Source organism: Anguilla rostrata, chromosome 18 (assembly GCF_018555375.3).
Source record: "Anguilla rostrata isolate EN2019 chromosome 18, ASM1855537v3, whole genome shotgun sequence".
Classification (NCBI taxonomy): Eukaryota; Metazoa; Chordata; class Actinopteri; order Anguilliformes; family Anguillidae; genus Anguilla; species Anguilla rostrata.
In genome coordinates this window covers 16,904,428-16,920,185 of record NC_057950.1, presented here as the reverse complement: position 1 = coordinate 16,920,185, position 15,758 = coordinate 16,904,428, and the positions used below count along the sequence as shown (strand labels likewise).

Genomic DNA, 15,758 nt, shown 5'->3' with positions numbered 1-15,758 from the left:
AGTAACACTACTGCCACCACCAATGACATCGACAAAGGTTGGCAAAAAAAAACTGCCAATAGGCAAAATTTGTTAGTTAATACCTTTACCTGACCACTCAACCCCATGGATAAATCTTAAATTATCTCACTAACCTGTTAACTTGCTTGCTAGTACACCCCTCTGGTTTCTTGAGTCCGAATCGGTTACCAATCTAAAGTTGGAAACAAAATCCAGCAGAAGCTGTGGCTCTTCAGGACCAGGATTGAAACGGTGGCAGATATATTGCATATCCACTTCAGTTATTACCTGGAAACAAACCAGGAAGTGGCACAGAGGTATTTAATGTAATATTGTTTCCAATTAGTTATGGCATGAGAGTAAAGTTTTGATTTGAGAGCAAAGTTTTGGCTTGAGGTTAAACTTTTGGTACAAGAGGAAAGTTTTGGCATGAAAGTGTAGGTTTGGTATGAGAATAAAATTTGGGGAATGAGAATAAAGTTTTGGCTAGAGAGTAAAGTTTTGGTATAAGTGTACTTTTGGTATGAGGGTAAACTTTTGGTACAACAGTAAAGCTTTAGTATGAGAGTAGTTTTGGTATGAGGGAAAACTTCTGCCACACAGAGAACCCATTGCTCCATCTCATGTCTCCTCAAGAAAGCCTCAATTACTCCTTTTACAGACTGGATTTCTCCTAACCACAAATGAATCACTACTGATGGTTATAATAAATGAGTTTGCTTAATTCATACAGGTAGAAAGCAGAGAGAGTAACGAATAGAGAAGGAATCATGGCTCACAACACCATGGCAGCGATGAAACCCCTACTTGCACCGGGGAGACTAGTATATCGCTTGAGGTTCAGCTGCCCCAACTACGCCACACATCTAGCGCAGCCAGCAAACTGTTTATCTATTCGTTTCGTAAATCATTGCCAGTTATGATACACTTGGTAATTTCAATTAAATAATCAATGCCAAAGCGGACGTCCATCACGTTTAAAGCACGGGTCGTGACTGCGATGAATGAAAGCACCGGAGATGACAGAGGACGGGTTCCGGCAGGCAGCATCTCCGGCGCGTCCCCCCGCCGTGCTCCCCCGGTGATGAAGGAGATTTGTGGGCGCGGGGCTCAGGGGATACACTCCTCCCCCCGTGATTTAGGGGGCAGAGACGCTCCTCCGCCTTCCTTGCGACAGACTCCATATTGATTTCCCTTTCAGTCAGCTCTTCACGTGCCAGAGGGTTCCTGTTCTTTACGGATAACGCCGGCAACAGATCAAAGTCTTAATTAAAGAGATTGAGATAATGTTGCATTATTTACACTTCCTGGCACTAACAGTGCCAAACTACCATTCAGTGTTTCTCGAACAGTGCTATTGGATTTTTTAAGATCTTGGGCTACTGGGGCACTCGTAAATAACTAACAATTACAATCGGATGTGCTTCTGACAGATCTAATCAATTAAAATAAAGTCTGCTTTGCTAGCTTGCCACTAGCCCACAATTCATTTTCAGAGGCAACCATAGACCAGAAACTGTATTTTAGGTTGACAGCAAGGTTAATTCAGCCTCATAAAGTTAGGTTAGTCTTTTTTAAAAGCCTACTCATCCCAACAGGTGGTTTGATTCTAGTCGTTTAGAGGTTTGTAATTCATGCTGACCGCAAAGTTCAGGATGCAACAGTAACAACTCTCAAAATTTTGGTTCAGTGCATCAGACAATGTAATTGTGATGCCATTTCTGGGTGTCTAATTGAAGTTATGTTGTGACCTGGATTTGCTGGATTTGGACTCGTGGTAATAATGGATCAGAAATGCAGACACAGGTAGGACAGCTATGCTTCTGAAACAGCAGGGGGCAGTCGTTTCACACGGGATGTAAACTGATTTTCTCTGTGAACCATTCGGTGGCCTTCTTAATCAACCGCGTGTCACACTGGACAAACAACACAGCAGAGACTAGTTACTGACCAGGCCTGTGCACATGGACAGCACGTTCACCAGGCAGCTTCCATCAGAACACTACTACCCCCTCACACGTGCTTCATGAAGGCTGTGTGACTGCATGACTGACCTAGAGAACATCTCCCTCTGATGAATGCTAGCGGGTCAGGAAGAACTAACAACCCAGTTCAGAAGCTACCTTTTATGAGTTTAATGAGCTCATTAACAATAGGATCGTGAAAACAGTACTCTTGGTCATTGTGATTGCTCCTAAATTTTAACTGATATTGTTTTTAGAAAATTGTACCTGTTTATGTCCTTGACCTTGTATTGCATTTTAACTGGATATTGTGTTCACTTATTTGTACTGTATGACAGTTGTATTTGTCCATTTGTATTCTTGTGTTATTGTTGTAACAATTTTTATGCTGCTTTCTTGGCCAGGTCACTCTTGAAAAAGAGATTTTAATCTCAATGAGACTTTTACCTGGTTAAATAAAGGATATATATATATATATATACAATCTCTGTCATCTCAAATTTCAAATGACATAATGGACAATAAGGGACTAGCCAGTGTAGTTAGCTGGATAGGCAGATAGGGACTGGGGTTGCTTGCCAGTCTGCAGTTATCATTCCCAAAAGTAAATAAATAAATATAATGTTATATATGTATATATATATATATATATATATATATATATATATATATATATATATATATATATATAGTCATATACTGCACACAGTGTCTGTTACTCATGTTGCAGTTGGATTCATGGGATATGCCAAACACACATCACATACTACCTGTAAAATCTCTGCTGTTACCAGAACATCGCTGTATCAGACCACAGACCCATTTATTATACAATGTAAATGTTATGACAGGAAGGCAACTCTGTTTTACTAGTCACACCAAAGAAAAAAATAGTATGTTTAACAATGCCACAGAGCTAGATGAGTTGACAAGAGTAATAACTTTTTATTTATTTATTTAGTCTCTGTATTATAATAAAATGTAAATACAGATTATGAGCAATAACTCACCACAGTAATTCATGGATCATTTATTAAAATAGCTGGAAGAGAAATTAAGTGACTTTGGATAGTTTTAATGTTTAAGTTTTAATGGGCATTCAGTAATTGCAACAATATTGTCATTTAAACCCCAAACTCTTCCCCAATTCACCAACCCCCCACACCCCAAACACACACACACACACACACTTCCTCTCTAAAAGGGATCACTCAGCCATGAAAGGCAAATGTTATCATTCAACTTGCAATTACACGCTACCTGGCTTCATAGAAAATAAGCAAATTAACATTAACTTAATGCTTTACAACCCCCCGTCCCCCACCCCCCCAAAGCAATGCAAAAGTATAGTTAGCGGGAAAAGAGAGACACATTCAGTGTCATTTTGGACACAAAATGACCTTGATGTCTAAAATTTACCAGACATTTGCCAATTTTGGGGCATTTTTGGCCTTATTTGTGCCACGTAATTTCTCAATCATACATTGTAGTGACATCATCTTGGCACCATTTCGAGCAGAAACAGATGCGCTTTCAAATGCGTCAGGTTCCCATAAAGCAATACAACCTCTTCTCAACACAGGATGTGCTTGATGTGCATGCGAGCGTGTGTGTGTGTGTGTGTGTGTGCGTGTGTGTGTGTAACTGAGTCCTCAAAATATTCCTATTCCCATAGGAGAGCCTGACCAAAAACATTTGAGAGGCATTTGACACCTTGATATCAAAGCACATCCTTGTCCAATCCAGAGCTTCAAAAGGCAGAATTGTTTCAACCAACTGCATGTGTTGATGGGTGGGGTTGGATGCAAAACCCTACCCATCAACACCCACCCTTGCCTCTACCTCATCCTGCAGTCAGGTGTACTTGAAATGTTTGGGAACCATTGCTTTCACTTATTGGTATAAACCAGTACAGCCAACTATCACATCCTTGCTAAACGCTGAAAGCACAGCAATTTCAAACCACAGCAGAGGCTGCAACAGTGAGTGCTGATTATAGGCTATATATAGTACATATGGAACGATTATATATATACATACTCACAAAAAAAGGTATAATAAAACTCATTTCAGTAAAAGATAATGACACTGGGTGGCAGCATTTCATCAGGAATTATTTATGAGAGGCCAGAATTAATTTATCGTCACTGGCCTTAAAGGCTTGTTCCCTTCCACACCACCTCTCCACCTTCAAATACCCACTCAAGTAATGTTGTCATCTCCTTCCTTAATAAATGGCAGGACCAGTGTTTTAAAAGGGTAAGATGGAAAAAGACAGAAAATTAGCAAAAAAAAATGTACCAGTTACAAAGAGAATTCAGAACCTGCTTTTCATAAATAGAAACTTTACATCTCTTGCAGAATGGTCTCCAATGGAAACTGCAATTTATATTGCATTTTGAGTACAGCACTCACACACTTCTCTTTATATCTCTCCATCGCTCACGTCTAAATTACCAAGAGGACTTTGTATTAAGCTCATTGTTTATAATATTTCCTGAGATTAAACTTTTATTGTTTTCTTTTTTTAATTAGCCAAGTGGGGACCTGAAGCACATCTGACTAACAAAATACCTAACTCACTCACACACACGCACACGCACACGCACACACACAAAAGTCTGATAAATACTCTGGGGTAGTTCTAGCTCAGCACTGTTTTCAGTTGAATCATCACCCCAGGAGTACTACTCTATGTGTTCTCAAAACAGCAAGACTTGTCCTAGCACAAACCTTGCATCAAGGTGTCTCTGACACCATTGTGGCTTTCTTCCTCCTCCTCCTTTATTCAGAATTTAGGTTGATAACAGAACACTGAAAGAAAGATACTTTCTTTGTATTTTAACGTAATTGTCCAATTATGTTAAACCCCTTGCTGGCTAGCATGTGTGATTGTCCATTGTACCAATATAGCAGTTCAAACTACCTTTGGAGCCTCTCAATTAATTTGCCATTCCAAATATGTCAAACATTACAAAACATGCTTGAGTAACATTTTTGAAGGGTCAATGAGTCTTATCGTCTTCACATAATTCAAAGATCTAAAAAAGGCTTCCTACAGTAATGATAATGTAATCCAGCGGGAAATTAGCAATCAATCTTGCAGGCACTGCAATTGATCCACTCTCACTTTAACGAGGACTGTTCAAAAGATGAAGCGTTTTTGTAATAAAACGAAACGCCAATTGGTATGAACACTGCACCTCCACTCCCCATGTTGAATACAGCAACAATTCAAAATCATAGCACTTGTCCCAGTATCCAAAACAGGCTCCAAAGAAACTTCAACGTGTCAAATTGCTCTATTCTACACTAATTAGCTTTGCATGCCTCACAACATCTTAAATTTAAACCAAGCTGATCTTGTGGTGGGGGGGTGGGGTGGGGGGGGGGACTAAAACCAGTAATTTTTTCTGCAAATCATCCCAAAAAAAGACATAAATAACCAAAGATGCAGACAGACGTACGAGACAGTCTCTAAAGCTACTCATACAAAATGCATTTTCATGGAACATTTACACAGAACCTTTACACACGCAAACATAGACCCACACACACATATTATAGTTAGAATTAGCTCACTTGAATGCGACATCACATTGTAGCAAAACATACAGAAATTGTTTTACAGTAAACCATCTCACTGTGACCATGTAGGCTTTGCAGCAGAGGATGCTGTTTTCAATTCTGCACTCTTTCCCCCAATTTGAATACCAAAAGATGCACTTTCATACTCTCACTGTTCTACCTTCCTAAGTAGGTCAGACTCGCTTGTCATCTCACCTTTCCTTCCACTTCAGTCTCTGCCGTCAAACTTCTGTTGAAGTCTATATTCCTTTCTTGACACCTGATGACAGCTTCCTTTGTTGGGAGAACAAAAATGTTTAAATCAATTGTTTGGTTTTTTGAAGATATTTTCAGAGAATATCAAACGCCTTCTCTGTCTCAGAGAAACTAGGTACTTGGCACTTTTGACTAAGAAAAATGAGTCCTACTTGTGGGGCTTTTTTTATTTATTTAAGAGTGGGTAGCAGCTTCCCTTTATTTTCCCTGCGATACCGTTACTGCTTTTACTTTTGTCATTTTGTCCATGACTCGTACAATTACTAAAGCCCTTTATCCAAGAAAAAAAGGGCTACCAATTTAAAATCACTTTGCTCGGCTACATTCCAGTTTAAAACACAGGTACACGGCAGTTTGCTCCATTAACCTAGGTGACAACAATGTTAAAATACAAGTCTATTTAAAATTAACCCTGTTCGGACTTTACCCCTTTTAAGTAACCGAAAACTAAAACCTAGTCATGCCCCGCCAACCCCTCTCAGATGGCAGGCTACTGGCGTTTTGTTTCCCCGATTTTTTTGTTTTTAAACGCGGCCTTCGGGATGATGCAATATTTATATTATATTGTTTTCTTCATCGGTCAGCACCTGCGGCTTCTAAACAGTTTAAACTCCTGCATAGCAAGCTAGCAACCTAAACCTATTTGCATAGCAAATGCGGCCGTCTTCTCTCCGAAGGTTAAACGACCTCACGCTGACGCAACTTACAAACACGACAGAGTGGTCTTATTTTGTTCTCTTCGAGTTTGCAAACAGCTTATAATGAGAGGTTAAGTTGAGTGCATGCAGGTTTGAAATGTACTTTAGTTTTACAATCTGTGTCGTGCTTCAGGTAGCTTACCACAAAATCAGTCGTTACAAATGCTCAGGTGAGCACTAGCACCTTCAGCCGAGTGGCGGAAAACCGTTCTCCAAGTTCTCCGACTCCTTTTCACGGCGTGACATTAACAATAACATGAATATTTATTTTGTAGAGTTTTCATGTCCTCCCCGTATCCGCATGGGTTTCCTCTGGGTACTCTGGTTTCCTCCCACATAGTCCAAAAACATGCAGGTAGGCTAACTGGAGACGCCAAATTGCCCATAGGTATGAGTGTGTGAATCAATAGTGTGTGCGTCCTGCGATAGATTGGTGAGTGGTCTGGTGTCGACTCGAGATTGGTGTATTCCTGTATCTCGCCCAATGCATGGTGAGATAGGCTCCCGCACCCCCGCAACCCGGACCAGGATAAGCGGGCATGGATCATAGAGTTCAGTATAGATAATGGATGGAAATTTTCCTGACGTCACACAATCTGGCGCATTTTACTGACCTATAAGACGCTAACTAATATACCTAGCTGCAAACTGCAATTATAGGGTTCTAAGCACACATGGCAAAAATAGACAGAGAAAATATGGAACAGAGGATATAGAAACAGGCTAAGGTTTCATGACTGAACAAACAGTTGGCAAGTTATGGCTATAAGTTTTAGGCCATGACCTTTCGACATGTTGATGAATCAAGGGCATCAAAATTGGCTTTTTACCCCAGCAACTTTGCTGTGGGATTGTAGTTATTGACAACTGAATTTCCATAGGTGGGATCATAAAATGAATGTCTTCCTCATGTCTTGGAGATGGCAGCTTTGGGATTTGAAACACCAGTTCACCTGTGTGTTTCAAAGGCCTGATCCATCCGTAACACCACTCCCCAGTTTAGTGTGTTGGCGGTGGAGAGTGTTGTAAGGGGTGGAGTGTCACACCAGCCCAAGCTATGTTGACAACTTCAGAAAGAAAATTATAACTTTATTAGGGCCTTCCATCAGTCAATGTAAAAATTGACTTACAGCCATTATCTTGAGAGTTCAAACATCATAAGTCTTTAGTTTGTTATATAATTTTTGTTAATAGTTGCCAAATGGTTCAGACATTGTGCTGGATTATAGTATGTTTGTGTATCTCTGTCTCATGAAGCTGTATCCCCAACGTTGATGCAACTAGGGCCATGAAAAGTCTGTTTTGCTTGTAAAATAAAATGGCGGTATGGTGGTAAATCAAGATGGTCGACATGGATAGTCCCAATGGCAAAGCTGTATCTTTGGAACGGCCAAACATGTGTGTGACATTTGCCATTGGACGTGCAGTATGAAAGTTATGGACCAAAACATAAATATACACACCATCTGGGCAATATGTGTAATGCCTTTCCTAAGTGGTGGGGGGTGGCATAGCAGCCCAACTGCCAAATATGGTCACTGTAGGACTTTCTGAGCTACAGATACTATGTAAAAAAATAATTTTAAAGTCAATTTTATGGTATAATACAGGCAACGACATGAATAACATTAACAGTATGTTAAACTTATAGTCGCAGGCTCTATATAACTAACAAATGTTGAATGTATTATTGTGTTTCACCGTAAGTAATACAATTATTTGCATGTCAGCTGTTTATAATTTTGTACCTTCACTATTTTACAGACTTTTACTGTAAAATCCATGGATATTTTTTACAGTGGAGAAAAAGAAAGAATTCCAGCAAAAAAAACAATAGGGTTCCAAGCATGTAGTGAGCCACCAACTCTTATTTAAAACATACACTTATAAATGTTCAGATGTGGAATATATTATTGCTGGCCTTTGTTGGCCAGGTCTGCCACTGTTGCTCATGTTACTCAGTTGGGTGTTGTTTTGCATTGCTCTAGAGAAGAGTATCTCCTAAATGAATGCAATATTATTACATTATGGAAGTTAAATGTTTTTTAAATGCCAAAATCTGACTGGTGTAAATGGAAATGGAAAATTAATTACATACATTAAGTCTCCCCTCCTCTATATTTGTCTCCTCGCTTATTTCAGCCCCTCTCATGACCACTCTCCTTAATAAAAGAATTCCACATTTCAACCCTTGTAAACCATTTAACCCTATATGGTATTATACAAATATGCAAATTCTGGTCCAAGATTAATTCCCTTCAGTTTAGCTAAATTAATGGTAGGACAATCTTGCATTTGTAATATTGCGATACTGCATTTGAATTCATTGCATGAAAGCAAGAGGAAATTGAAGCCACACACACACACACCACACTCTCACTTACATATACATTCACATATACACTCAGATGCAAATGCACACACATATACACACACATTCACACACTCAAACACACATGGATACATACACGCACTCACACACTCGCACACTCACATAAACACACACGCACACGCACATGCACACACACACACACACACACACACACAAACACGCACTATCATTATGCAGCATGAGTGGTGACAGAAGGGGTTTGGGAGACCCTACTGGGAATGACCATCTCAGACTGGGTCATGATTCACACCAAAGCCAGAGACAGAAATCAGATCATGCCCTGCGAATCACGGGAAATGTTCTATTGCAGGTGAGCAATCCACAACTCGCCTCCCCCCATTCATCACAGGTCCCTTTCAAAGAGCTATTAGACCTGCCAGCGAGAGTATTGTTTGACGTCTGTAAGCACCGTCAGCAATCAATAACTTTAATTCAGTGCCATTTGCTCCTTTAAAATTTGTCACATCATTCTTTATTTTATCCAATTTCCTGAGCACTGTAGAAAGGATGGTTTTTGATCCAGTGCCATGAAGCACATTAAAGTGTGAACGCCTGCTCATTTATATGACCAAGAGTATATCATTCTGACATTCATTTGCAAAATTAATAGTAAATATTGATTGAAGTTTTTCATAAATCTAGATTTATGCCCATACACCTTCATGAGGTTGGCAATTTTACACACTGCTAAAATTTGCAGACTCATCAAATTGTTTATTCTGTAAGATTATCATTAATTTCTCCCATGTTCACACATACTCTTACACAATGAAATCTGACAGTTGGCTCATTATCACAAAATAAAGCAGACATTTAAATTTATATTGATATGGGAACCCTTGTAAACTTATCATTTTTCATACTTTGTTTTTTCAATTAAAACGACAGCTTTATGCATTTTAAAAGGTGATATGCTGATTATTGTCATTTACGTTATGAAATACTATAGCATGGTGGAACATAAGTTTGGTAAATAAAAGAGAAACTGTATTCTTTGAACAGGCAAACAAATATTATGTATGAATTTAAGTGCTGGAACATAACTGTACCGGTCACCGACAAAATATTCAAATGCAGTATATACCACACATTATACAGGAGGTTTATACTGCTCATAAAATCATGTCCTTATTTATTTAATTTCCCGCTTTAAAATTGCTTTTTAAAACCGATAGAACAGCAGGCAACCTCAAGTAAGCTACATTGTCAAGCAGTTCTACTGATTTGTCCCTATAAACATAAATGGCATATGAGCAATACGCGTATTTAATTAGCCTACAAAGGGAAATATTACCGCAAAAATAAAACGAAAAGAATCTATTTTAAGTCTGGGTGTGTGGTTACTGTTGGTGGCATACAATCGCTTGAATTATGAATGGACTTGTATCGTTCCATATTTGTAATAAGTAAATAAATAAATAAATAAAAATAAGAAACATGAAGAGTGTGCAATACTTTTAAATTCCGGCAGGAGGCTCTATCCTCCCACGTTTCAGTCGCATATCCATGCACAGTCATAAGTAATCTAAAATTAAGGTAGAGGAAAGATTGTCGTGTGAATCTTAATGACATGTTTCAAAACCCGAAGGTTTTTTTAAAAAATATATTATTATTATTATCATTATTATCATTATTATTATTATTATTTTACTTTTTTTTCAAACATACGATATTTCGAGCACATCACTGTTATGGGGTTTCGCTTAAATTACAAAAGAAAAAACGAAAATAAACGTGACTTGTCTTTCCATAGATGACTAACAGTTTCTAAAATATGACAACAGGCCTAGCACGCTTCAGAATAGTATATTATGTAGCGTGCCGTATACCAAAGCAATAATCAAAAAGGACGGTTATGCTATGAGTAATTATATTCCCGCAAATAAAGTCGTCTATGTGAGATCATACACTTCGGCACACGTGGAAACCATACCAGCCTTAATGACGCATTGTCCAATAAACTCTCTTTGAAAGATTCCAAGTTTGTATTTTAGTTAGGTTGCTAGCTTGCGTCAATCGAAGTCATGTGATTTCCCCCAAATTTTCGGTTGACAAAATTAGTTGTTATGCGTTGATAAATTATTTATGAGTGATAGGCCTATAAGCACCATTTCAAACCATGTGAACTGAATCATATGTACGCCCTCATATGGTCTCTAAATTGTTTTAAAATAATCAGGAAGATAATAATCGTGACTCTAAACTACACCCCCCCCCCCCCAAAAAAAAAAAGTGTGTGATTTTGGTGGGAAAAATATAACACTGCTCAGAAAACGCACTCATTTACGTTCCAATGACAATTTGGCCGATAATTACTCTCGCTTCTCAATTCTAGGCCGATTTATTCGCGGTACATAGGCTACAATAGGGGCCATATGTACTCTGTAAGAGTTGATTTAACACTGAACATTTTACTGTGTATTACCGACACGTCAGTTGAAGATTATATTATATTAGATGATTTGGTATAAATATAAAGTGTAATACAACGTTGTTATGACCCCCACCACCAATAAATAAATAAGAAAAATGTTGCCTTGGGTGATCTTGAAAAATATAATTCTGCCGTTCATCAGGATGGAAAATAGGTCAGAATCTTTCTAATACAGAATAATGTATTCGTTTCTCCAATCTAGTTTCTAAATGACTGAATTAGCACCAATAATCGTACAAATACTACAAGCGCTATACGACTTCAGTTTCTTCACATTAACTGAACTTTTAATCAGATTTGTATCTGGTCATCTGGTCGGTTTGCTGAGGAGATGAAACGTAGCCTACTTTCTCACTTATAAACTTGAATAAACTCAACCGCGTAATAACTACAGGCTACACGACAATTCAAAGCAACGATACTCAAGATTTAAATTGAATGAATTCTCTGTGTAAATCCATTTGAACTGGACGCTTTACAATAATTTCAAAACTCGGGGTCGCAGTGAGCGAATGTGGCCCTTCAAGAAGCTAAGCACTTGTAACGATTTCCCGACAGAATTGCTTTCTCAAAGAGAATAGCTTGCTGGTTCACAACTACAGACATTTCAACGGGCCCATGCAGACAGCCTTTGAATACTGTATAGCCTATATAGATATTATTTAGCTAAGGAAGTGGCTGAACAAAACTAATCGGCGCGCACGAATTTGCGAGATTAAAATGGAGCGATTTGTCATCAAGCGATGTGTACACTGAAAATCTGAAAGCGCACGGACTTGCCGCTGCCGCTTATTTCAGTCTGTAGTAGGTAGCCTACAGTGCGAGTGAGTGGTCGCATCAGAGCGCGCTCAGTGGGGCGCAAGCATCGCAGTGAGCCGGAGTCCGGAGACCACTTGCACGTTTATTTTTCGCCTTTCAGTGTTTTGTCTTTGTCACGGTGAATTACCCATACGCTACAGACGCGGGAACTGTTATTTTTTGGTTTCGGTTCATTATTGTAACACTGGAGTACATTTTGTGGGAATTGTTACTCTGTGAAGTCGCTTGGATGTTTACGTGGGACCACTTGCCTCTAATGCTTCAATGGATTTTAGAGTGAAAGGAGTGGATTTGTCCGGGAAATAAAAATTATAAATCGCTTCAAGGCTCTCAAGACGATATTGTAAGTAAATAAGGAAGGGGAACGCGATGATTCTCGCAACTTTATTCGTCGTGTTGCCTCTGCTGGGTAAGTGTTAATGTTTTTTATCCTTTGTTTTGGTCCCTAATTTATAAAAATCAGAATCTGGTATTTCATTAATTGGCCATTCATTTTTGAAATATGAAAACATGCAGAAAATGTTACGCCGACAAAGTCATATTACATTACGTTAAAGAGTGAAATTTTACAGAAGAATTTGTGAACTTACTTATCAATGCATTCACAATAATGAGTTTCTGAAGTCCCTGTCACACGAACTTGTCTATCAATTGGAAAACTCTTGCGTATTACATATAGTTTTGGGTTCATGTAATTTATAGCTACTACTTGATCTGCGCGAACTACTATGAAACTAAATGGGTCCGTGTGTGTTTCTGCAAAATACTGCATTCCTCTTATGTTCCCAATTGTTCTGTTCATCAAAGCGTATACAAATATTCGAGACGTACGCAAAATATTTGTATCTCTAACGGCGCGATTTCGTTTAATAATTGAGCATATGGCAGATAATAGCATTTCCGTGTAAATGAACTTTTCCCAAGCATGGTATGAGATCCTTTGCGATTATTATTATCATTATTATTATTGATTATTATTATTGTTGTTATTATTACTACTACCAGTACCACTACTGACTTCTACAAATAAAACTACACACATTATTATTATTCTTCTTCTTCTTCTTCTTATTATTATTATTATTAAGAATAATAACTATAATAACTATAATAATAATAATAATAATAATAATAATTAGTGTGTTCCCATTATCGTTCTCCTCATCTTCATCGTCTCAACACAGATGTGCTGTTGTCTGCCGAGGAGAGTATGCTGTCCCGCTCGGGCCGGCTGGACTGCGTGAAGGCGAGCGAACAGTGTCTCAAAGAGATGGGCTGCAGCACCAAGTACCGGACAATGAGGCAGTGTGTCGCGGGGAAAGAGACCAATTTCAGCATGGTAGCCGGACCCGAAGCCCAGGACGAATGCCGGAGCGCGATGGACGCCATCAAGCAGAGCCCGCTCTACAACTGCAGGTGTAAACGGGGCATGAAGAAGGAAAAGAATTGCTTGCGAATTTACTGGGGAATCTATCAGACTTTACAGGGTACGCATCTAATCTCCTTCATTCGACTACAGTCGCACTGTTTTGTACAATGTGATGTATAGGCTATTGTTGTCTCAAACGCCATCACAACGATCCCTAACAGATAGCGACTTATTCCTTGGTGCCCGTCTAAAACACATAAAAATGTGCAGAGAAAGTATTACGACACAATCAGAAAACTATTATCCCAACATCGCCATCATGCTCGTAAGCTTTGTAAAGTGCTGCCCTTGCCCCATGATATGTGGGCGACACGTGTTTAAAATGCTTTTGGGTTCCACGTGTCTTCGTGGAACGACTGCATTTAGTGATCACTTCAAAATTTGTGACCATTGGCTTTTAAGCCCGGCGTGGAAAAGGATTCCTTTAAATTAACGACGCGTGAAGCAGTTTGGACACTTTCTATTGGTAATCAGACTCCGGATATGTATAGCAGGCGGTGCCAGTTGGACCGCGTTCTGTCCGGTTGCGCGCAAGACCAGCACAACTAATCATCCATTAATAACGCAGTAGAGATAAATGTGAAGATCAGCTGACACGGATCACATTGGCCTTATATGAAACAAGCACTTATGCGGAAACTATAGCTACATGGGAAATTAAATAGCTTACTTTGCATTCATTACGTGGCGCCACAAGCACAACTCGCATGGTGTGGACCACCGACTATCTGGTCGAAAATTAATCAGCTCAGGTATTTCACTCTGAAACGGGACTGTAAAAATCAATCTCAATTTCTAAATTCATCGTTTCACAGATAATGAAACCAACCCAGATATATAGCTTCCGAAATAAAAGGACATCCACTTTTGTCAATGTATTGGAAATGCTTGGATATATATTTCATTTTAAAATGTCAAGTCCTGGAATGTTGCTTAGCTTTCACATTAATTTTAATAGTCTTGTTCTGTCTGGGCACGGAGAGGTTTACATTTCCAGTTGTTTTTGTTTAGGCCAAGCTGAAACATTGAGGTAACTAATGGGTTATCATTACTGTTTATCTACACAAAATTCCATACATTATAGATACTTTTCAATGTATATGAATTAATCAGGTTATGCATATATAATACAGGTGATTTGTGGGCCAAAAGAAACATTGCAATTTGCAATGAATCAGTAGATGTAATGCCTTGAAGGACAAGTTATAATTACTGAGGTGAACTGATATTAATATCACATACTGTATTAAAAGGGATTGAAAACGTTTCAGTCCAACCGCATTGTAATACCAGCATCCCGCAGAACAGGTTCTGAAACAAATATCCTCAGTATATATTGACATTTAAAGACGAGTTAGCATTGTTATCACAGCCAAACCTTTCCAGGTTGAAGACGAACATAAATAACCGCTCGGAGAGAGGCACTAATTCGTCTTCTTACTTCACATTCAGGAAATGACTTACTGGAGGATTCTCCCTACGAGCCAGTGAACAGCAGGCTCTCGGACATATTCCGGTTAGCTCCCATCATATCAGGTAAGAGCAGCGCGTTTGGCACAACTTAAGAAAAATGGAAAGATGATTGACACATGACAGAGCGCACCCGTCATTCTGGGAGATAGTATATTTTTGGACCTCTTGCCGGGGAGGGGGGGGGGGGGATGTGTGTGTGTGCTCTTGCCTTGCTTTCTGAAGTGTGGTGAAAGAGTTCATGCAATGGTTCAGGCTAGTTGCGCAAGCAGTATAAAATCCCTTTCTGCTGCATTTCTGTCTTATTCCCTTCATACCCCCACCCCCTGTGTTAGTTTCCTCACCATTACCCTGGAGAGTGAATGTTTCACAGATTCCCACTGGAGGGTATGTTTCTGGCCCCATCAGCGTGGTGCTGGTGCACTGCCCTCAGCACGCTGATGAACTCAGAGCAGAGGCTGCTGGGACAGCTTTAGCATGGCGCAGTGTCCTGCCTGGAGGTGCGTCAGAGTTCCCGCACACTCCGCTGCGTAATCTAGCAAAAAGGAATTTTTGTTTTCCCCTTCCCGTCCTGAGGAAGTGGTCCTTGCCCGTTGCCAAGTAACAGAGGCTTTTAAAATGGGATGTTGGCTGGGTCAGACTCAGAGTATTAGTGATTTAATTGGGGGAGAGGAGGGTGTGTGAGGGGGTAATGCTGGTGCTTTTCTCC

The 15,758-nt window shown here is 39.4% G+C and overlaps 2 protein-coding genes across 3 annotated transcripts in view; one reads left to right on the top strand and one right to left on the bottom strand.

Moving 5' to 3' along the window:
* The window catches only part of LOC135245005 (pro-neuregulin-3, membrane-bound isoform), a 357,506-nt gene extending 350,451 nt beyond the window's left edge, over positions 1 to 7,055 (bottom strand). Inside the window, exons 1-2 of one of the 2 annotated variants that reach the window (XM_064317746.1) lie at positions 6,648 to 7,055; positions 5,748 to 5,825 (exon numbers count right to left, since the gene is read on the bottom strand). The gene's annotated coding sequence lies outside the window, so the exon portion shown is untranslated. The remainder of the gene's footprint in view (positions 1 to 5,747; positions 5,826 to 6,647) is intronic. The other variant, XM_064317748.1, reaches the window with a different exon arrangement.
* A 4,852-nt stretch (positions 7,056 to 11,907) lies between these two features.
* LOC135245006 (GDNF family receptor alpha-1-like) overlaps positions 11,908 to 15,758 on the top strand; it is a 67,250-nt gene continuing 63,399 nt past the window's right edge. The window contains exons 1-3 of the mRNA XM_064317749.1: positions 11,908 to 12,559; positions 13,335 to 13,637; positions 15,032 to 15,115. Coding sequence (XP_064173819.1) covers positions 12,520 to 12,559; positions 13,335 to 13,637; positions 15,032 to 15,115 — 427 coding nt within the window. The 5' untranslated portion in view covers positions 11,908 to 12,519. The remainder of the gene's footprint in view (positions 12,560 to 13,334; positions 13,638 to 15,031; positions 15,116 to 15,758) is intronic.